The sequence below is a fragment of the Pseudophryne corroboree genome, chromosome 3 (assembly GCF_028390025.1).
Source record: "Pseudophryne corroboree isolate aPseCor3 chromosome 3, aPseCor3.hap2, whole genome shotgun sequence".
NCBI classification, from domain to species: domain Eukaryota; kingdom Metazoa; phylum Chordata; class Amphibia; order Anura; family Myobatrachidae; genus Pseudophryne; species Pseudophryne corroboree.
In genome coordinates, this window is record NC_086446.1 from 164,136,234 (window position 1) to 164,158,366 (window position 22,133).

The 22,133-nt window shown below is 47.9% G+C and overlaps 1 protein-coding gene across 1 annotated transcript in view; it reads right to left on the reverse strand.

Moving 5' to 3' along the window:
* The window catches only part of P2RX3 (purinergic receptor P2X 3), a 303,463-nt gene extending 287,061 nt beyond the window's left edge, over positions 1 to 16,402 (reverse strand). The window contains exon 1 of the mRNA XM_063958551.1: positions 16,284 to 16,402. Within this exon, the coding sequence (XP_063814621.1) occupies positions 16,284 to 16,402 (119 nt within the window). The remainder of the gene's footprint in view (positions 1 to 16,283) is intronic.
* Between the last annotated feature and the right edge of the window lie 5,731 nt (positions 16,403 to 22,133).

The following is a 22,133-nucleotide window of genomic DNA, read 5'->3' on the forward strand; positions in this document are numbered from 1 at the left end:
GAAGGCGCCAAAATGCCGCCGGACCCGCTCTGAGGTAGCTCCAGCCCCCCGCCCCCCCCCCCCCCCCCCATGAGTCGGAGTTACAGAGTTTGTTATACTGGAAATGTCTCCTAAAGTGCTTAAAAACATCACACATGTGCTGGTTCAAGCCACCGCTAGCCAGTGTACACAGGGAGCTCTAGCGGGTCCCCCCACGAGGGTCATGTAGGCCGCGTCCGCGTTCAGCTGCATCATGAACTGGGGGCCCCCCCTAGTGGGGCCCCCGGTTTGTACTCACCACTGTCATCACCTTCGAGCATCTGTTAGGGGTGTGCGGCGTGCTGCGATTGCGACAGCTAAGGCGCATTGCCCCAGTGAACAAACAACATCTCAGGAAGGTGGTCCTGCAGCGGGTAAGCAGGTCTGACACCTCACAAGGTCGGTGACCGTCCTCCCCCTAACTCTCACGGTGCAGGTATGCTATTGCCCAAATAGCATACCGAAAACAATAAAAGCTTAAAAGAAACTGAAGAAAACTCTCTGGAGCTGCAGAGATGTGCATCCTCTCCTGAGGGCACTTTTTTTCTAAACTGCCTGTGGGAGGGGGCATAGAGGGGAGGAGCCAGCACACCCAGTAAAGAAATTTAAAGTGCACCGGCTCCTTTGGACCCCGTCTATACACCATCGTATTAAGTCTCCCCAATATCCCTTACGGATGCTAGAGAAAGCAGATTTGGTTTTTAGCCCATACATTCCTTGGGGTGTTCATTAAGCTGTGAAAAGCCAATGGAAAGGATAACCTCCTGATTCTTTTAACTTGGTGTTTATACTGAAGTTGCTCGATGTTGTGCTACCTGCTAGGAGTGTCAAAAGACAGAAGTGAACTGGCTGTCTCCTGTTTCATTGATTCCACTACCAATTGCAGGGGATGATTTAGTGGGCTCAACTGAACCACCAGGGGCAGTGTTGCGACAAAAGCCCTATAGGCTTTCAAGGTGAAAATGAGAGCATATGATCATGGAGGGGACGCCCTCATATGAATGTGGACTTTTTGTCCCAAACAGTGCCGGGGACTCGGACTTCTGCCAAGGACAACCGCAATAACTCTTAAATAGGGAGAAATGTGGCTGGGTAAAACTCTCCCAATTTTGAAGAACGGGTTTACCATCAGTCTTCAATTAAGAGGTGCAAAGGACACATAAATCGGCTTATGTGTATCAGTGGGGGGGGGGGGGGGAGATAGGAGGGTGTGCATCTTTACCACCCCTCAGTGTACTGGATGTGCATACCCTGACATCTCATATAGCTGTGGTCTTATGAAGCTACATTGCTATGTTCCTGAGTTTGCGGTTTATTCTCCTGCGTAAGAAGCTATTACACTGGCAGTACTCTTCTGCTGGAAAATAAAGCCTATTTGTTTTGAAGCACTTCAGACTCCAGTGGTCGCCTGAATCTACCCACTATAGGCCCACAAAGGTTTTATATAGCATTGATGTTGCCCATTTAACAGCAATAAGATGCACATATTGTTTTTGTTTCTTCAACTGTAAGCACTGTTGTTATACATAAAACAACTGCAAAAAAAAAAAAAAAACTCCCTTGTGGAAGTTTTAGAGAGCTGCTTATGGTAGAGAAAGATTCTACTACAATGATAAGCAGAAGCCAGCGAGATACAGAAATAAAAAAAATATCCACATTATTCCCAAGTGACCAGCTTTCTATAAAGAGGTCACTTCTGGGTACCTCTACACACTGGGGTGTAATTCGGATTTGGAAGCAAAGAAAAAAAAAGTAGCAAGCAACGGTGCACCTGAGCAAAACCATGTTTCACTGCAGGTGGGGTAGACGTAATATGTGCAGAGAGATTTAGCTTTGGGTGGGGTATGTCCAAACTGAAATCTAAATCGCATTGCAATAATAAAGTGGTCACACGTGAGGAGATATCGCACTGTGAAATCATGACGCGCATCTTTTACTACGTACACAATTGGCAAAATAGTAAACAATATCACTCAGGAAGGGTCAAAATGAGCGACGTCGTTTACTATATCAACTAGTGTGTACGGGCCTTAACATTTGTGAGCTACATGCAAAAGTAGCCAGTATTTACCCTGCACAGAAAAAATATAAAAGTAGTTGCTTCCCTTGCATCGCAACATGGTTTGTTCAAGATACAAAGTTATGTGCTTTTTCTGCCTTACTTCAGAATCAGGCCCACTGTGCCAATACAAGCATGCTAAATATTGTACTCAATCTACAGTTACTACCTTTCTTACACTATTACGGTCAACTTCCAGCCCACTAAGACACCTACTGACCACTCTTCTTTCACAGCAATAAATACATTTCATAATCATTATTGTTGTTACACTAGTGGCGTCACATCTAATACTGTAGCAAATGCATTTAAAAAAACAGACTGTCCTTACGACCTCGGGTATAAAGATACATATACTTGCCAATAAAATAAGCGGAGTTGCTCATTTTCACCCTTCCTAAGCGAATTCGCTCACTTTCTCGGTAAGTGTGAATGCTCGTTAACGACCCTCGCTGTCGTCAATGCAGGCGGCTCAATTTAGACTGTCGTCCATGAGCTGCCTGCACGGCCCGGCCGCTGCGTGACGTCACAGAGCGATATGGTCGACATATCGCTCAGTGTGCCACGACCGCCCGGGCACGATAAATACTAGGCGTCGACACTCATCGAGTATGCCGCCTAGTGTTTACCCAACTTTAGTGTAACTGATGTATGCCTGACATAAACCTAGCACATACGCTATTAGGGCAGGACTGGATGCATCCTGAAAAGCATCCAATTTAGCATATGGGTGTTAATAATAAGATTTTACTCACCGGTAAATCTATTTCTCGTAGTCCGTAGTGGATGCTGGGGACTCCGTAAGGACCATGGGGAATAGACGGGCTCCGCAGGAGACTGGGCACTCTAAAGAAAGATTTAGTACTACCTGGTGTGCACTGGCTCCTCCCTCTATGCCCCTCCTCCAGACCTCAGTTAAGGAAACTGTGCCCGGAAGAGCTGACATTACAAGGAAAGGATTTTGGAATCCAGGGTAAGACTCATACCAGCCACACCAATCACACCGTATAACTCGAGATAAACTTACCCAGTTAACAGTATGAACAACAAACAAGCATCACTCAACTGATGCCACATAACATAACCCTTTAGTAAGCAATAACTATATACACGTATTGCAGAAAGTCCGCACTTGGGACGGGCGCCCAGCATCCACTACGGACTACGAGAAATAGATTTACCGCTGAGTAAAATCTTATTTTCTCTAACGTCCTAGTGGATGCTGGGGACTCCGTAAGGACCATGGGGATTATACCAAAGCTCCCAAACGGGCGGGAGAGTGCGGATGACTCTGCAGCACCGAATGGGCAAACTCAAGGTCCTCCTCATCCAGGGTATCAAACTTAGAACTTTGCAAATGTGTTTGAACCCGACCAAGTAGCAGCTCGGCAAAGCTGTAATGCCGAGACCCCTCAGGCAGCCGCCCAAGAAGAGCCCACCTTCCTTGTGGAATGGGCTTTCACTGATTTTGGATGCGGCAATCCAGCCGCAGAATGAGCCTGCTGAATCGTGCCACAGATCCAGCGAGCAATAGTTTGCTTTGAAGCAGGAGCACCCAGCTTGTTGGATGCATACAGGACAAACAGCGAGTCAGTCTTCCTGACTCCAGCCGTTCTGGTCACATAAATCTTCAAAGCCCGGACTACGTCAAGCAACTTGGAATCCTCCAAGTCACCAGTAGCCGCAGGCACCACAATAGGTTGGTTCAAATGAAAGGATGACACCACCTTTGGCAGAAATTGCGGACGAGTCCGCAATTCTGCCCTATCCATATGGAATACCAGATAGGGGCTTTTACATGACAAAGCCGCCAATTCTGACACATGCCTAGCCGAAGCTAAGGCCAACAGCATGACCACTTTCCACGTGAGATACTTTAGCTCCACGGTCTTAAGTGGCTCACACCAGTGGGATTTCAGGAAACTCAACACCACGTTAAGATCCCAAGGTGCCACTGGCGGCACAAAAGGGGGCTGAATATGCAGCACTCCCTTAACAAACGTCTGAACCTCAGGCAGTGAAGCCAGTTCTTTTTGGAAGAAAATGGATAGGGCCGAAATCTGGACCTTTATGGACCCTAATTTCAGGTCCATAGTCACTCCTGACTGTAGGAAGTGCAGGAATCGACCCAGCTGGAATTCCTCTGTAGGGGCCTTCCTGGCCTCACACCAAGCAACATATTTTCGCCATATACGGTGATAATGCTTTGCTGTCACATCCTTCCTAGCCTTTATCAGCGTAGGAATAACTTCATCCGGAATGCCTTTTTCCGCTAGGATCCGGCGTTCAACCGCCATGCCGTTTAACGCAGCCGCGGTAAGTCTTGGAACAGACAGGGCCTGTCTGAGAGGCAGAGGCCACGGGTCCTCTGTGAGCATTTCTTGCAATTCCGGGTACCAAGTCCTTCTTGGCCAATCCAGAACAATGAGTATTGTTCTCACTCCTCTTTTTCTTACAATTCTCAGCACCTTTGGTATGAGAGGAAGAGGAGGAAACACATAGACCAACTGGAACACCCACGGTGTTACTAGTGCGTCCACAGCTATCGCCTGAGGGTCCCTTGACCTGGCGCAATATCTTTTTAGCTTTTTGTTGAGACGGGACGCCATCATGTCCACTTGTGGCAGTTCCCATCGATTTGCAATCTGTGTGAAGACTTCTTGATGAAGTCCCCACTCTCCCGGGTGGAGGTCGTGCCTGCTGAGGAAGCCTGCTTCCCAGTTGTCCACTCCCGGAATGAACACTGCTGACAGTGCTAGTACGTGATTCTCCGCCCAACGAAGAATCCTGGCGGCTTCTGCCATTGCCACCCTGCTTCTTGTGCCGCCCTGGCGGTGCACATAGGCCACTGCCGTGATGTTGTCTGACTGAATCAGTACTGGTTGGTTTCGAAGCAGAGGCTCCGCTTGATTCCAGGATATTGATGTGCAGACAAGTCTCCTGACTCCTCGAGGAGGTGAGCACTTTGCAGCCACCACAGAAGAGACACCCTGGCCCTGGGGGACAGGGTGATCAGCCGATGCATCTGAAGATGCGATCCGGACCACTTGTCCAACAGATCCCACTGAAAGATCCTCGCATGGAACCTGCCGAAGGGAATGGCTTCGTATGACGCCACCATCTTTCCCAGGACTCGCGTGCAGTGATGCACCGATACCTGTGTTGGTTTTAGGAGGCCTCTGACCAGAGTCACGAGCTCCTGAGCCTTCTCCTCTGGGAGAAACACCTTTTTCTGGTTTGTGTCCAGAATCATGCCCAGGAAGGGCAGACGCGTCGTAGGAATCAGCTGCGACTTTGGAATATTCAGAATCCAGCCGTGCTGTTGCAACACTTCCTGAGAGAGTGCTACGCTGATCAGCAACCGCTCCCTGGACCTCGCCTTTATGAGGAGATCGTCCAAGTATGGGATAATCGTAACCCCTTGCTTCCGAAGGAGCACCATCATTTCCGCCATCACCTTGGTAAATATTCTCGGTGCCGGGGGCGTGGCTTGGATCGGCATGGAGTAGCTGTGTGCAGCCTTAGCTCTCCACTAAAATCCTGCAAACCCATCCTTTTTACCCCAACCTGTGGATCCTGTTCCCTGCCAGCTGGCCCCTGAATGTGTGCTGCCTTTGCTGCTGCCCTTGCTGATCCGGTGAGCGGCGCGGGTGTGCTGTTGTGGACCTTCCAGCGTGGTCTCCGGCTCCCTACCCCTCCGACGGCCGCCGTCGGAGCTCCGGGAGCGGCGCGTGTCCGCGCACCCGGCGGTGTCTGAGCGCTGGTCCTCCGGCTGGGGGACTACAGAGAGGAGGGCCCTGTCGTCTGCTGGGTCCAGTGGAGGTGCATGCCTGGGGCCCCACTGCGGTGACGCTGGAGACCGAGTACGGGCGAAAAAGCCCGCGAAAAGCCGCCATTTTCAGTCCTGCTGCTCCTTCTCCCCCTGAGGTGCTGTGCGGTGCGATGACTGTGGTTGCCATCCTGTTTCCCTCTTGGGCTTAATACCTGTCCACAGTGCCCTTTTTTGGATGGACTATATACATTTCACTGGAGCCAGCTGCCCTACATTAGCTGCCTGTTATCCTGTGGGGACAGCTTGGGTGCCCCTGACTCAGCTTTCACTCTGCTGCAATTTCTACAACATACACCTGCTTCCTGATTATCTGCAGTGTGCCCACATACTTGCTCCGTTTATTGGGGTGCCATCTCTGTCCTGACTCTTGTGCAGAACCTGCTGTAATACTCCTCCGGATCTGCATTCCCGTTCAGGGATACCATGGTGAGGGGAGGACAGAGTGCAGCTAACGCTGCTGCGAAACTGGAGAAATTTGCCAGACCACAGCAGGCATCCACTTCGACAAAGCGGGGTGAGGCCGGCCCGCCCTCGCCGACGGCCGAGGGGGACACCTCTGACCATGATGAACAGGTGCATTCTACCCAGCAAATATTGCAGGCAATTTCTGCGTCCGAGCAGAGGGTCACGGACCGGATTGGGCAAGTACAAATGGATGTTTCTCTGCTAAGGCAGGATATGCAGAAGATCCGAGAGCGAGTGGGTGAAACTGAACATCGGATATCGGCTTTGGAGGATGCTGCTCCACCCTTGCAGTTGAAGGTGGCGGACCTGTCTACCCAAGTGACATCTATGCAGGCTAAAATGTCAGATATAGAAGGGAGATTGCGGCGCAACAACGTCCGGTTTGTCGGGCTCCCCGAGAGAGCGGAGGGCACCTCCCCGGAGTCATTTCTTGAAGGGTGGCTTATTGATCTATTTGGCAAGGAGGCATTTACCTCTCAATTTGCGGTGGAGAGGGCGCACAGGCTTCCACCTAGGCCGCCGCCGCCGGGGGCCCCGGCTAGAACATTTATTGCACGCTTCCTGCATTTCAAGGACCGTGATGCGGTGCTCCGTCTGGCCCGAACAAAGGGCCCTATTCAACAAGATGGACATAATATTTCCGTATTTCCTGATTTTGCCCTGGAGGTGCAAAAGAGCCGATCTCAATTTATTCACGTCAAGCGTCAGCTCAGAGACCGCAATATACAATATGCTATGCTGTTTCCAGCCAAGTTGCGGGTGGTGCTTAACAACACCACTCATTTTTTTACATCTCCTCAAGATGCTGGTGCATGGCTGGAACGTCAACCACGTTCTCCTTGATGATGTGTTGTTGCTCAGATGTTGATTTCATTCTTCTTGCACCGCTGTTTCTATTTATCTGATGCATATTCCTGTGAATATAAATGCACTGTGGGGATATATGCGATGTGGGGCGAATAGAAATGGGGCAAAATTATGGTATTGCTTGCTATGCATCGTTATGATATGGCGGTAACGGTCAGCCCCACATTGTTTTACTACTGTTTGATGCTTTATAATGGGGCATGTGCCTAGCTATGTTGTTTTTTCTTTTTTTTTTTTCAGGGTTGGGGTACTACTTCTTTCTACAAGTTGTGGAGAGCTCTTGCCGAAAATAGTGTAGGGGCTTTTCCTAAGGTTCTTTGGTTAGGCCCTTATCCCTTAGTTTGGTTACTTAATGGGAGTTATGGGATCCAGGTATGCCTTAAGTTTGCGAGGTGATACAGGGTGGGTGCGGGGGGGGTTAGTTTGTTTTTTTCTAAGCCATCACTTTTTAGTTCTGTGCGTACTGTGCAATGACACGCTATATCCGTACGATACTGCTCTGTGCTCTTTTGTCTCCTGGGGCGTAGGGGGACTGGTTGCTCTTGTCCCTGTTTATTGTTTGCTCAGCCTTGCTCTGCTGCGATGCCAGGTTTTGATGTATGTCTCTTTAATCTATCCTGTTGCACCTTCCTTCTATAATTTCCATGTCTGCTGTTTCTGAGGGGCTTCGTCTGCTCAGCTGGAATGTTCGGGGATTGAATGAGAAAATTAAAAGATCGTTGGTCCTGACTCAGGTTAAAAAATACCAGGCGGACATAATTTGTCTTTCTGAAACACATTTGCATGGAGGTAGGGTGTTGGCACTTAAAAAACCATGGGTTAGTCACGTGTATCATTCCACTTTCTCTAGCAGTGCCAGAGGCGTTTCTGTAATGATTAGAAAGTCCGTACAATTTCACCTGGATGACTGTGAAACTGACCAATATGGCAGATACGTCTTCCTACGAGCCCATATCAACTGCAGATTGTTCCATGTATTAGCAGTATATGTCCCCCCGCCATATAATAATGAGGTTCTCCGTCATGCTGCCCGATTCCTGGCCCGGTCCCCTGCTACCCCTGTAATATGCCTAGGGGATTTCAACAATGTTATGGATGGTGGTATGGACAGGTGGAGGGAGTCTGTTGCGTCCTCCCCTCCCCTAGCGTCCCCTACCCCGTTCGCAAGACTGGTGGGGGAGCTGGGGCTGGAGGATGTATGGAGATGTCGTAATCCCACAGCTACTCACTTCTCCTGTCAGTCCGCTACCCATCATGCTTTTTCCCGTATTGACTTGGTTTTGGTTTCTCCTGATCTGTCCCCGGACGTGCTGGCGGTAGATTATCTCCCTAGGGGTATATCGGATCACTCTCCTGTTTTAGTTACAGTTAATATTGGTTGGGAGCGGGGTGCAAAAATGTGGAAGCTTAACCCCTTTTGGTTGACTTTGCTGGGGGAGGGTGCAGACCTGATTGCCGCTTGGGAAGGGTTCCAGGAAGACAATTTACTATTCAGTGATCTGCCGCTAAAACATGATGCTTTTAAAGCGTTTTTGCGAGGCTCCTTTATAAAGCGGATCTCTGAAGTTAAAGCGTTTAGTAAGAGGGAAGAGGTGCGGTTGGAATCTTTGTGCCGGCAGTTGGAGTCTCAATACCTTATTACCCATCTGCGATCTGATGAGCTGTTGTGGAAGAGCGCGCAGAGCGAGTGGTCGGATTGTTTATTTGAGAAATCCAGGCGTAGACTCCTTTTTGCAGGACATGAGCAGTATTTTCGGGCGGAGATGAATGGCAGCTACTTGGCTTTTTTGGCCCGGTCCGATTCCCCTAGAACTGTAATTCAGTGTGTGAAGAACTCTGCTGGCCAATTGTGTTACTCTGGATCAATGGTGGCGGAGACGTTCCGTAGTTATTATTCCTCGCTCTATGCCTCCCGAGCCAGTTACTCTGACGATCAGCTTCGGGATTTTTTGGCCCAGTTGACCTTGCCATGCTTGTCCCGGGAGGACTCGGGGGCTTTGGATGCACCTATCACGTTGGAAGAAGTGGAGGCTGCGATCCTGTCTCTCCCGGCGTCTAAGGCACCGGGATCCGATGGGCTTCCGGGGGAAGTCTATAAAAAATACAGTACGTTTTTTGCCCCCTATCTCCTACAATTGTTTGACTTACTCTTAGAGGGTAGGGCTCTCCCGCGCTCTATGGCCGAGGCCAATATAATTGTCCTGTTGAAACCAGGGAAGGACCCCCTGCTCCCCGAGTCTTATCGACCCATTTCCCTCCTCAATACTGATGTCAAGATACTGGCAAAAATCTTGGCATCTCGATTGAATTTGGTAATTGCAACAATAATTCACCCGGACCAGACTGGCTTTATGCCAGGTAAGTCCACGGCCCAAAATTTGCGTAGACTGTTCTGTCATCTCCAGAGGGGTGATGTGGTGGGGTCGGACGCGGTGGTGGTGTCCCTTGATGCGGCCAAAGCGTTCGACTCCGTAGAATGGAGGTACCTGTGGGGGGTGCTGGAGAAATTTGCTTTTGGCCCTCGATTTATTAGCTTTATCCAGTTGTTGTATTCCTTGCCTGTGGCTCGGGTGACGGCTAATGGTTTCACGTCTGAGCTTTTTGCGTTGGAGAGGGGCACTCGACAGGGTTGCCCCCTATCTCCTGCACTGTTTGCAATCGCCGTGGAGCCGTTGGCCGGCCTGCTGCGCAGTAATGGTAGGGTCAGGGGCGTTGAGATTGGGGGTCATGTGGATGTGGTAGCGCTATACGCGGATGACATGCTTCTTTTTTTGCAAGACTCTGATGACTCCCTACAAGCAGTGTTACAGGTAGTGGAAAATTTTGGTATCTTTTCCGGTCTACTAATTAACTGGGACAAATCCCACATTTTCCCCATCTCTGGCCTTCTCCCGGAAAATACACAGGGGGCGTATCCTTTGCAATGGACATTGCGGTTCAAGTATTTAGGCATCTGGATTACTCCTATGGCGCGTAGCTATGTGGCCCAAAATATTGACCCCATTCTAGCGACATTTAAAGAGAAGGCTCATAGCTGGAAAAAACTACCGTTGTCTGTCCTGGGTCGGGTTAATCTATTTAAAATGGTAATGCAGCCAAAATTCCTTTATGCTCTACACAATTCTCCGGTATACCTCCCCAAGAAGATCTTTACTGTTATAGAGGGCGTCCTGTCCTCATTTATATGGGGTGGCAGGCCAGCGAGAGTCTCTATCAGGACATTATGCAGATCTCAGATGTCCGGCGGGGCAAGTCTCCCTGATCTCAGACTATACTATGTAGCGACTCAGCTGTCTCATCTGAGTGAATGGATCGGGGATTCTCTAGGTACTACGGTGAGGGGGTTTCTGGCTGAGCGGGCGGAGTGCTCTCCTACTTTCTCTCTTTCTCCTCTTCAGCTTCTCCTCTCTGGTATCTCAGCGCCTGGCTTGCCTCCCCTGTTGCGTCAAGCCTTGCTCATCTGGCGCTATGCACACACTTTATATGATTGGGAGGGACATGATGCCGGTACTCCATTGTGGTTCAATAGTGCATACCCTGAGCTATATGAGATGTCGCTAGATAATATATGGATTGCTAGGGGTGTCGTGGCGCTGGGTCAGCTGTACCACGATGGAGTGCTGAAGTCATTTCAGCAACTGAAGATCGAATTTGATGTACCTAATACTGCTCTGTTCCGGTATTTTCGGCTTAGACATGCTGTACAAACTCAATTCCCTCATGGCCCACCACTGATTGTTGACTCACCTGTTAGGACGATGCTTACTTCTCTGAGTCAGAGGGGGAGGGTGTCTACCATATATGCTGCTTTAAATGATAGAAGCTACCCCGATCTATTAAATAATCTCCGTATTAAATGGGAGACTGATTTGGGGCGCTTGTCCCATGAGCAGTGGCTCCAGATTATGAGCTCCCTTAGATACACTACGCCGTGTATAAGATATAAGCAGGTTTTTTTCTATATTTTACACAGGGCCTATCGTACTCCAGTTACTATGCAGAGGGCTGGTCTTAGGGAAGATTCTAACTGCCCCAGGTGTCGGGCAGCCGATGCCGGATTTTGGCACTTACTGTGGGATTGCCCTGAGATTTCCCTTTTTTGGCGTAAAGTGTGGAGTGATGTGATCATGACAGCACCGTCCCTCCCTACATTAGATCCTGGTATATGCTTGTTTGGGTTAGATCTTGAGGAAACACACTCTGTCTTACTGTATAAATATGTCCTGTGTCTCACTACGCTGGCAAAAGTTGTTATTGCTAGGGTCTGGTTCTCGGCAGATGTGCCTAGGGTAGAGCACTGGAGGGCGTTGGTGAACGAGGTAATTCGTCATGAGAGGCATATGTATAAAATACGGGGTTCCACCTCTCGATTTACGGAGATGTGGGATCGCTGGAGTAGCACATGGCTGGGCGGGCAGGTATTGAGCACTTGAGCGACATTCGTAATAATATTGATATTCTATGTCGTGTACGCATATGCGAAAAGAATTAACACGCACACCGAACTGTGATCTGAAAATACCTGTTTATTGATGGCAATTGTTATAGTTTATTTCAATGTTGTTGCTTTGTCTTGTTGTGTCAATGTGTTACAAAACTCAATAAAAAATTACTTGATTTAAAAAAAAAAAATATTCTCGGTGCCGTGGACAGGCCAAACGGCAACGTCTGGAATTGGTAATGACAGTCCTGTACCACAAACCTGAGGTACTCCTGATGAGGTGGATAAATGGGGACATGCAAGTACGCATCCTTGATGTCCAGAGACACCATAAAATCCCCCTCTTCCAGGCTTGCAATGACCGCTCTGAGCGATTCCATTTTGAACTTGAATCTTTTCAGATAAATGTTCAGGGATTTTAAATTCAATATGGGTCTGACCGAACTGTCCGGTTTCAGTACCGCAAACATTGCGGAATAGTATCCTCTTCCTTGTTGAAGGAGGGGAACCTTTACCACCACCTGCTGGAGATATAACTTGTGAATTGCCGCTAACACTACTTCCCTTTCTATGGGGGAAGCTGGCAGGGCCGATTTGAGGTAACGGTGAGGGGGCATCACTTCGAATTCCAACTTGTATCCCTGAGACACAATCTGTATAGCCCAGGGATCCACCTGTGAGCGAACCCACTGGTGGCTGAAATTTCGGAGACGCGCCCCCACCGCTCCTGGCTCCTGTAGAGCCCCAGCGTCATGCAGTAGATTTAGTGGAAGCCGGGGAGGACTTCTGTTCCTGGGAACTAGCTGAACGGTGCAGCTTCTTTCCTCTACCCCTGCCTCTGGCCAGAAAGGACGCACCTCTGACCTTCTTGCTTCTCTGTGATCGAAAGGACTGCATTTGGTAATACGGTGCTTTCTTAGGCTGTGAGGGAATATATGGCAAAAAGTTTGACTTCCCAGCCGTAGCTGTGGAAACTAGGTCTGAGAGACCGTCCCCAAACAATTCCTCACCCTTGTAAGGTAACACCTCCATGTGCTTTTTGGAGTCGGCATCACCTGTCCATTGCCGAGTCCACAGGACCCTTCTGGCAGAAATTGACATTGCATTTATTCTAGAGCCCAGTAGGCAAATGTCCCTCTGGGCATCCCTCATATATAGGACAGCGTCTTTTATATGCCCCAGGGTCAGTAAAATGGTATCCTTGTCTAAGGTATCCATTTCCTCAGACAGATTATCTGTCCATGCTGCTACAGCACTACACATCCAGGCCGACGCAATAGCCGGCCTCAGTATAGTACCTGAGTATGCATAAACAGACTTCAGGATACTTTCCTGCTTCCTATCTGCAGGATCCTTTAGGGCGGCCGTATCCTGTGACGGCAGGGCCACCTTTTTAGATAAGCGTGTCAGAGCTTTATCTACCCTAGGGGAGGATTCCCAGCGCATCCTGTCCGTTGGCGGGAAAGGGTACGCCATAAGTAACCTTTTGGAAATCAGCGGGGGAATCCCACGCTTTTTCACATAACTCATTTAACTCATGTGAAGGGGGAAAAGTCACCTCTTGCTTTTTTTCCCCATACATATACACCCTTTTGTCAGGGACAGGGTTTTCCTCCGATATGTGCAATACATCCTTCATTGCTATAATCATGTATCGGATGGCTTTAGTCATTTTAGGCTGCAACTTTGCCTCATCGTCATCGACACTGGAGTCAGAATCCGTGTCGACATCTGTGTCAACCAACTGGGATAGTGGGCGCTTTTGAGACCCTGACGGCCTCTGAGCTGCAGGATCAGACACGGGTTGAGACCCTGACTGATTATCCAACCTTTTATGAAAGGAGCTTACGTTATCATTTAACACCTTCCACATATCCATCCAATCAGGTGTAGGCGCCGGCGCCACCACAGTCACTTGCACTTGTTCTGCCTCCACGTAACCGTCCTCGTCAAACATGTCGACACAAACGTACCGACACACCGCACACACACAGGGAATGCTCTAATTGAGGACAGGACCCCACAAGGCCTTTTGGGGAGACAGAGAGAGAGTATGCCAGCACACACCCCAGCGCTATATAAGCCACGGATTACACAGTAACTTAGTGTTTACCCAGTAGCTGCTGTTTATGATAATTTGCGCCTAAATTTATGTGCCCCCCCCCCTCTCTTTTTACCCTTTTTCTACCTTGATACTGCAGGGGAGAGCCTGGGGAGCTTCCTCTCAGCGGAGCTGTGGAGAGAAAATGGCGCCGGTTAGTGCTGAGGAAGAAGGCCCCGCCCCCTCAGCGGCGGGCTTCTGTCCCGGGTCTGTGTAATAAAATGGCAGGGGCTCGTACATATATACAGTGCCCAGCTGTATATATGTGTCTTTTTGCCAAGAGGTATCCTAATTGCTGCACAGGGCGCCCCCCCCCCCCCCCCTGCACCCTACAGTGACCGGAGTGTGTGGGTAGTGTGGGCGCAATGGCGCACAGCTGCAGTGCTGTGCGCTACCTCATGTGAAGACAGGAGTTTTCTGCCGCCGATTTCGATGTCTTCTTGCTTCTGCCGGCTTCTGACTTCTGGCTCTGCGAGGGGGGCGGCGGCGCGGCTCCGGGAACGGACGACAAGGTCAGGTCCTGTGTTCGATCCCTCTGGAGCTAATGGTGTCCAGTAGCCTAAGAAGCGCAACCTAGCCGCAGTTAGGTTTGCTACTCTCCCCTCAGTCCCTCGTAGCAGAGAGTCATTTGCCAGCAGAAGCTCTCTGAAAATAAAAAAACCAAACTAAAATACTTTCTTATTAGCAAGCTCAGGAGAGCTCAGTAAAAGCACCCAGCTCTGGCCAGGCACAGATTCTGAGGTCTGGAGGAGGGGCATAGAGGGAGGAGCCAGTGCACACCAGGTAGTACTAAATCTTTCTTTAGAGTGCCCAGTCTCCTGCGGAGCCCGTCTATTCCCCATGGTCCTTACGGAGTCCCCAGCATCCACTAGGACGTTAGAGAAATATTATTTTGTGTTTGATTTGAACATCCAATCCAGCACTAGGACCGAGGATTTTTTGGGTTGTTTTTTTTTTTTTAGCCCTGTGAGAATTATTAAAATCTCAGTTATACCGGCCTGTATGAGGGGCATGGGAACTTAAATGGTGAATATTAATGTATTGTGCTGGGAACAGGACTGGATTTAAAAGCAAGAGATTATTGTAGGTTTGACTCTTTTTCTAGGGATACAATTGTAGGCATAAGGATTTGCTATGAATTAGATAAATGCAAGGTTGTATATAAGGGGCACTGGAGAATAAATGATAGGCATTCCATTGTGACGCTTGGTAAAAGGTTGCGAGACATGAGCCTGCTAATAACAATATTAACTTTTTCCCCTTTGACACCGTGTAAGAAATGTATGTTCTTTTTCTACATTCCTCAACAAGTATCAGCATACTGCAGAGTTCTCAACGGCACCACAACAGTCTAGGTTTTAGGCAAATCCAGGACTCAGCAGAGATGATTAAATCAAATTGACTGAGAAACTAATTAAGTCCCCTGTCGGTAAATATGGATCAACTTAAAACCTGTACCATTGGGGTGCCTTGAGGACCACGTTTGAGAACCTCTGGCCTACTGTATGTTTGTCTTTTTGTAAAAAGTCCAGGCTTTTCACAATGGGTTGTTCCATGCTTTGTAAATCATAATTTGGACACTTGTTAATAATTTATACTCACATTGCAACAGCCATACTATCAGGCCTTACATTACGTTAAGTCAAAATATATAACTTCCATTCTAAAGGAGTAGGAGAGCACACTATCTGGATTCTCATCAACGTGAACTCCTGTCCTCTGTGTTGTCTCAGCTTTTATTGCCTACACACTCAACCATCCCCTCCAGACATGATTCCCTGAAAAGCCAGAGCTCTTCCCTGCTTGTACTTAATAATTAAAAACCAACCACATGAATAACAGCTTTTCTATACACATTCTTTGACACATTTTGTTTACGATCATAAATATGATTTTATTTTTTTTCAGACATTTCCCACTTGTGATTTAATTTTAGGTTATCTCAAAAACATGCTAGCCTTGATCAATAACTGATGCACTATGGCACAGAACATTGCACTACAGCATAACATTAGGTACATTTTGTATGCAGAGATGCCAACAGGGTTAATTGAAAATAATTATAACTTAATTCTGTTATGAACTAGAATAGTGGTTTCCAAACTCAGTCCTGAAAGAACTCAACAGTCCAGATTTTCAGGATTTCCATGCTTGAGTACATGTAACTCAGTCAATTTGATTTAACTATCTGAGCACAACCATGTATAGCCTTGAAACATGGACTGTCAGAGTGTCTTGAGGACAGAGTTGGCAACCAGAGCTAGAGAGTACATTAAAGTCACATAGCCGTGAATAATATATGCCCCAACACCTTACGATGTGTTCCTGTAAATACAATCACATAAAACTATAATTTATCTGCTAAGTTCTAACATTTTGTCCAACCATTTTCACATGCATTCAGTTTAAACATTGTCCCGTTATAAGCACTAAATGAACTACAAATTAACAAACACCCATGAGGATGATCTATTCATAAAACAGTCTAAGTTGCACTCACCATACAAAATAGGTTATAATCAGTAGTTGTACCGCTCTGTTGATAACGCCAATCGTCCAGCTTTTAACCACCACAGACTTGGTTGTTTCATAGGTAAAGAAGTCAGTGAAACAACCCATGACTTAGGAAAAGCCTTTCAAACGGATATCTTATGGAGATAAAATTGGTTCAGAAATGACGGATACCTGCAGATGGCTTATTTTTCTCTCAAAGAACAATTATTATAGCGCCTCTGTAGGTGTCTTATTCTTGAAAGCGTCTTAAAATGGTTGGCTGCTTTAGCACTTTTTATAAATGCAGAAGAGAACTCTCCAAGTAGTCACTCATACATTATTAAAGCTTTAACTCACAAGTCCATTTTAGTTAAAATGCTGTAATGGATGTATCCAGCTTGGCAGACTTCACCCAAATAAAATAGCTCTTCCTTTGTAATTTCGTAGAGTTGTAGTTTGTTATATTTACCAGAGTGCTAAGCTTTGTCAAGGTTCCTCAACATCTCTTTCCTATCACTCTAGCATCCTAGCAGTCTGGTACGTCAATGTCCGTACTTCTGGCAAGCATCTACAGCAAATGTTCCTCTCGTTCTTTATGGTCCTTTCTGCATGTCTCCTATTGGATCTTTAAGTAATGTTTCCTCACTGCTCCATCTGATGCAGTCAAGGTTTGGGCTGAAATCCTCTATGGACCTTTAAAATGTTTCAATTTGCAAAACTCAATTACTGCAGATGAAGCCAGAATGAAGATAACAACATCAAGACCTCTCCCTGCTAGTGAGAGACTGCTGGGAGGATAACATGCTAAACAATAAAATAATCAGCAACATAAAGGAAGATAACCATGTAATACATTCATTACAAAGATCAGTGGAGTGCTGTGGTAACCAAACTATTCCTTAATGGAATAAAAATGTATTTTAAGTAATGTGGTATTTACAGCAGCACCATCAATCACAGGTTTAGGGTTAGAATAACCCTTTACTCACTGATGTTTTTACTCACTCTAATGCAGTTTTATTCCAATTGATGTGTTGCTTAGAAAACCAGAGCTGCTTCCAAGAACAGTGATAATGTGTCAGTATTATTATTGATAAAAAAAAATGAATCAAGGGCAAAAATAGGATTTTAATTACCTACCGGTAAATCCTTTTCTCGTAGTCCATAAGGAATATTGGGGACTTAGGGGGTCATTCCGAGTTGATCGCTCGCTAGCTACTTTTTGCAGCGCAGCGATCAGATAGTCGCCGCCTATAGGGGAGTGTATTTTTTGCTTTGCAAGTGTGTGAACGCCTGTGCAGCCAAGCTCTGCAAAAACATTTTGTGCAGTTTCTGAGTAGGTCTGAACTTACTCAGCCCTTGCGATCACTTCAGCCTGTCTGGTCCCGGACTTGACGTCAGACACCCACCCTGAAAACGCTTGGACATGCCTGCGTTTTCACAAACACTCCCAGAAAACGGTCATTTTACACCCATAAACGCCTTCTTCCTGTCAATCTCCTTGCGATCGGCTGTGCGCATGGATTCTTCGTTAAATCCATTGCTCAGCAATGATCCGCTTTGTACCCGTATGACGTGCCTGCGCATTGCGGTGCATATGCATGCGCAGTAGTGATCTGATCACTGCGTTGCGCAAAACAGCAGCATGCGAACAGGTCGGAATGACCCCCTTAGAACGTTGGGGTATAGACGGGGTCCAAAGGTGCACTTTAAATTTCTTCAACTGGATGTGCTGGCTTCTCCCCTCTACGAAGAAGAAAGGACGTACTCGAGAGAAGGAACATAACAACGAGTGGTGAGATTCACACACCACTAACATAAAACGATCAGCAACGGCTGGTAACAAAACAGCAACAGCTGAACAGGTAACCACATAAGAGACAACCTGCAGAAAAGCACTGAGGCGGGCACCCAATATCCCTTATGGACTACGAGAAAAGGATTTACTGGTAGATAATTAAAATCCTATTTTCTCTAGCATCCATAAGGGATATTGGGGAATTAGTACGATGGGGACGTCCCAAAGCTTCCAGAATGGGTCGGAATGTGCGAAGACGCCTGTAGCACCGCCTGCCCAAACTGGGTATCCTCTTTGGCCAGGGTATCAAACCTGTAGAACTTCACAAAGGTGTTCTTCCTCGAACAGGTAGCAGCTCGGCATAGTTGCAAGGCCGAAACTCCATCTGCCAGAACCTGACGGAACCACAATAGGTTGATTCAAGTGGAACACAGAGACGACCTTCGGCAGGAACTGCTGCCTAGTCCTGAGCTCCGCTCTGTCCGCGTAAAAGACCAAGTAGGGACTTTTTCACGATAAGGCCCCCAATTCTCGAGACACGCCTAGCAACAGCCAGGGCCAATAACATCACTGTTTTCCACGTGAGGTACTTGTCTTCTACCATCATCAGAGGTTCAAACCAGGAGGACTGTAGAAATTCCAACACTACATTCAAATCCCAGGGTGCTGTGGGTGGCACAAAAGGAGGTTGTATGTGAAGTACCCCTTGCAAGAAGGTCTGAACTTCTGGCAACACTGTCAATTTCTTCTGAAAGAAAAATGAGAGAGCTGAAATCTGGACCTTAATGGAACCCAGACGTAAGCCCTTATCCACACCAGCCTGCAGGAAACGGAGGAACGTCCCAAGTGGAATTCCGCAGGTGGATACATGCGTTCCTCGCACCAAGAGACATATCTTCTCCAGATATTCTCCAGATGATAGTGTTTTGATATCACAGGTTTCCTGGCCTGAACCATGGTAGCAATAACCTTTTTGGAGAGGCCCTTGTGAGCTAGGATGTTCCGCTCTACCTCCATGCCTTAAACAAAGTCGCCGTAAGTCCGGGTAGATGAACTGTCCTTGTTGAAGAAGATCTCTTCTCAGTGGCAGAGGCCAAGGTTCTTCGACGGACATGTCCAGAAAATCCGCGTACCACGCCCTCTGAGGCCAATCCGGGGCAATCAGAATTGCCTGGACTCCTTGATTCCTGATTCGCTTTAGCACCCTTGGGAGCAGTGGAATCTGAGGAAACAGGTAGATCAGATGGTAAGGCCAAGGTGACGTCAGTGCATCTACTGCCCTCGCCTGAGGGTCCCTGGTTCGTGAGTAGCACCAACAAAACTTCTTGTTGAGTCGAGAAGCCATCATGTCTATTTGTGGTCAGCCCCACAGGTCGATGATCTGTTTTAAACACCTGTTGGTGGAGCCCCCACTCTCCCGGGTGGAGATTGTGATGACTCAGGAAGTCCGCTTCCCAGTTGTCCACTTGTGGAATGAAGATTGCGGACATTGCTCTTGCATTTCTCTCTGCCCAGAGGAGTATCTTTGACACCTCTCGCATGCAGGCCGTGCTTTTTGTCCCTCCTTGCCGACTGATGTACGCCACTGCCGTGGCGTTGTCCAACTGAACCAGGTTCACGTGATCCCTGAGTAGAGGAGAGGCCTGAATCAGAGCATTGTAGATCGCCCAAAGTTCCAGAATGTTGATAGGAAGTAGGGCTTCGTGGGCTGACCATCTGCCCTGGAACTGAGCCCCCTGGGTGACAGCTCCCCATCCTCTCAGACTCGCATCCGTCGTGAGGAGGATCCAATCCTGAATCCCAAAACTTCAACCTTCCAGGAGGTTGGAGGACTGCAGCCACCACAGGAGGGAAATCGTGGACTGAGGTGACAGCCGTATTATCCGCTGCATCTGAAGATGTGATCCGGACCACTACCATCGTCCCACGCCGTAGAACCATTCGGACCATCTCCTGAAGTGTTCTCGCTTTGTCCTCTGGGAGGAACACTTTCTGGGCCACAGTATCCAGCAACATTCCCAGGAACAGGAGCCACTGAGTTGGCTCCAGGTGGGACTTCTGTAAATTGAGGATCCACCCATGGTGTGACAGAAGTGTGGTCTATATGGAGCAACAAAAGCTCCCTGGATCTCGCTTTTATCAAGAGATCATCCAGATAAGGGACAATATTGACCCTCTAGACTCGGAGATGGAACATGATCTCCGCCATCACCTTCGTGAACACCCTCGGAGCTGTGGACAGGCCGAAGGGTTGCACCTGGAACTGGTAGTGATCGTTCAACAAGGCAAACCTCCGGTAAGCCTGGTGAGGTGGCCAAATCAGGATATAGAGATATGTGTCCTTTATATCCAGGAAGACCATGAACTCCCGTTCTTCCAGGCCCGCAATCACTGTTTGCAAGGATTCCATCTTAAACTTGAAAAGGGTAAGGGTTCAAGGTAAGGTAAGGGTTCAAGGATTTTAGATTCAAAATGGGCCTTAATGAACCGTCCGGTTTCGGTACCATGAACAGGTTGGAGTAGTAAACCTTTCCCTGTTGTTGCAGTGGCACTAGAACAATGACTTGGGACTGGACCAATTTTAGGATGGCCTGTTGCAGTGTAACACGCGTATCCTCCAAAGCTGGTAAGCTTGATTTAAAAAATAGTTGGGGAGAAGCGCCATCGAACTCCAGCTTGTAGCCCTGAGAAATGAGGTCCTTTACCCAGGTATCCTGGCAGGAGCTTTCCCAGATGCGGCTGAAGAGAAGCAGCCAATTTCTCACCTTGAGATCCCCTCGGGGTGGGTGGGCACCGTCATGCTGAGGTCTTAGTGGAAGCTGAACTGGTGCTCTCCTGAGATTGCTGGTTTTCTTGTCTTACCTCTGGTGCCTCTAGTCGCATTGGAGGCACCGCTGGCCCTAGATCTAAATCTGTTAGACCGAAAGGACTGGGTAGACGGCCCCGGGTAGGAGCGTCTAACCGGCGGGGCCTAAGAGGGGAAAAACGTGGATTTTCCCGCAGTTATTTTAGAAATCCACATATCCAATTCCACCCCGAAGAGCCAATCCCCTGAAAAAGGGAGAGACTCTACACTGCGCTTAGATTCTACTTCCGCTATCCACTGACACAACCACAAAGCTCTGCGCGCCGACACTGCCATAGCAGTGGTCCTAGCATTAAAATTGCCTGTCTCCTTGAGAGTCACAGAGGACGCGTGCAGTGATAAGGGACATATCCCCTGAGAGGCCCTCCTGAATTTGAGTAGCCCACCTATGAATGGCATGAGTCATCCAGCAACCTGCTATGACCAGTCTTTGTGATATTCCTGCTGCTGTGCAGATAGACTTCAGTGTAGTCTCTATTTTTCTATCCCCAGGGTCCTTTATGGTAAAGGAGCCCAGAGCTGGCAGTAACGCCTTTTTAGATAGGCGAAGGATTGATACATCAACAGCTTGGGGTTCTTCCCAGATTTTCCTGCCTTCAGGAGCAAATGGGAAAGTATGCAGAAACCGTCTTGACACTGCTATTTTTTATCTGGCTTTTCTAGGCTAACAAACAGGTCACTAGCTCTGCAGAATCAGGGAAAGTGAAACTGAGTTTGTTCTGTGTTATGAAAAACAACTGCTGTGCCGTAGCATCCTCTAGTGGGAGTTTTTACATGTCCAGAATAGCTAAAATTAGGGGTTCAATACCCTGTGTAGAAGGGGAATCCACAGTAACAGGATCCAATTCCTCTCCCTCCTCCTGTGTCTCCTCATCAGTTGTTGAGTTTTGTGAGTATTAGCAGTGAGCTGAGATGACATATCTGACATCATGGATTTTATGGCACCTAGCCAGGAAGGCTCTTGACCCTCCCCCCAGCCGCCTCACTGAGTTGTGAGGACTGGCTGAATTGTTCACATGACATGGAACCAGATATATAGGGAGAGAATCTGGTGTGACATACACTGCATAATTGGTGTTTTACCATGTTAACAGTAAACAACACTTATATACACATACACAAAGATAAGTAATACAATAGCAAGCCTGCCCTTACTGTATGTGAGAGGGAGATAGAGAGAAGGGAACAGCAAA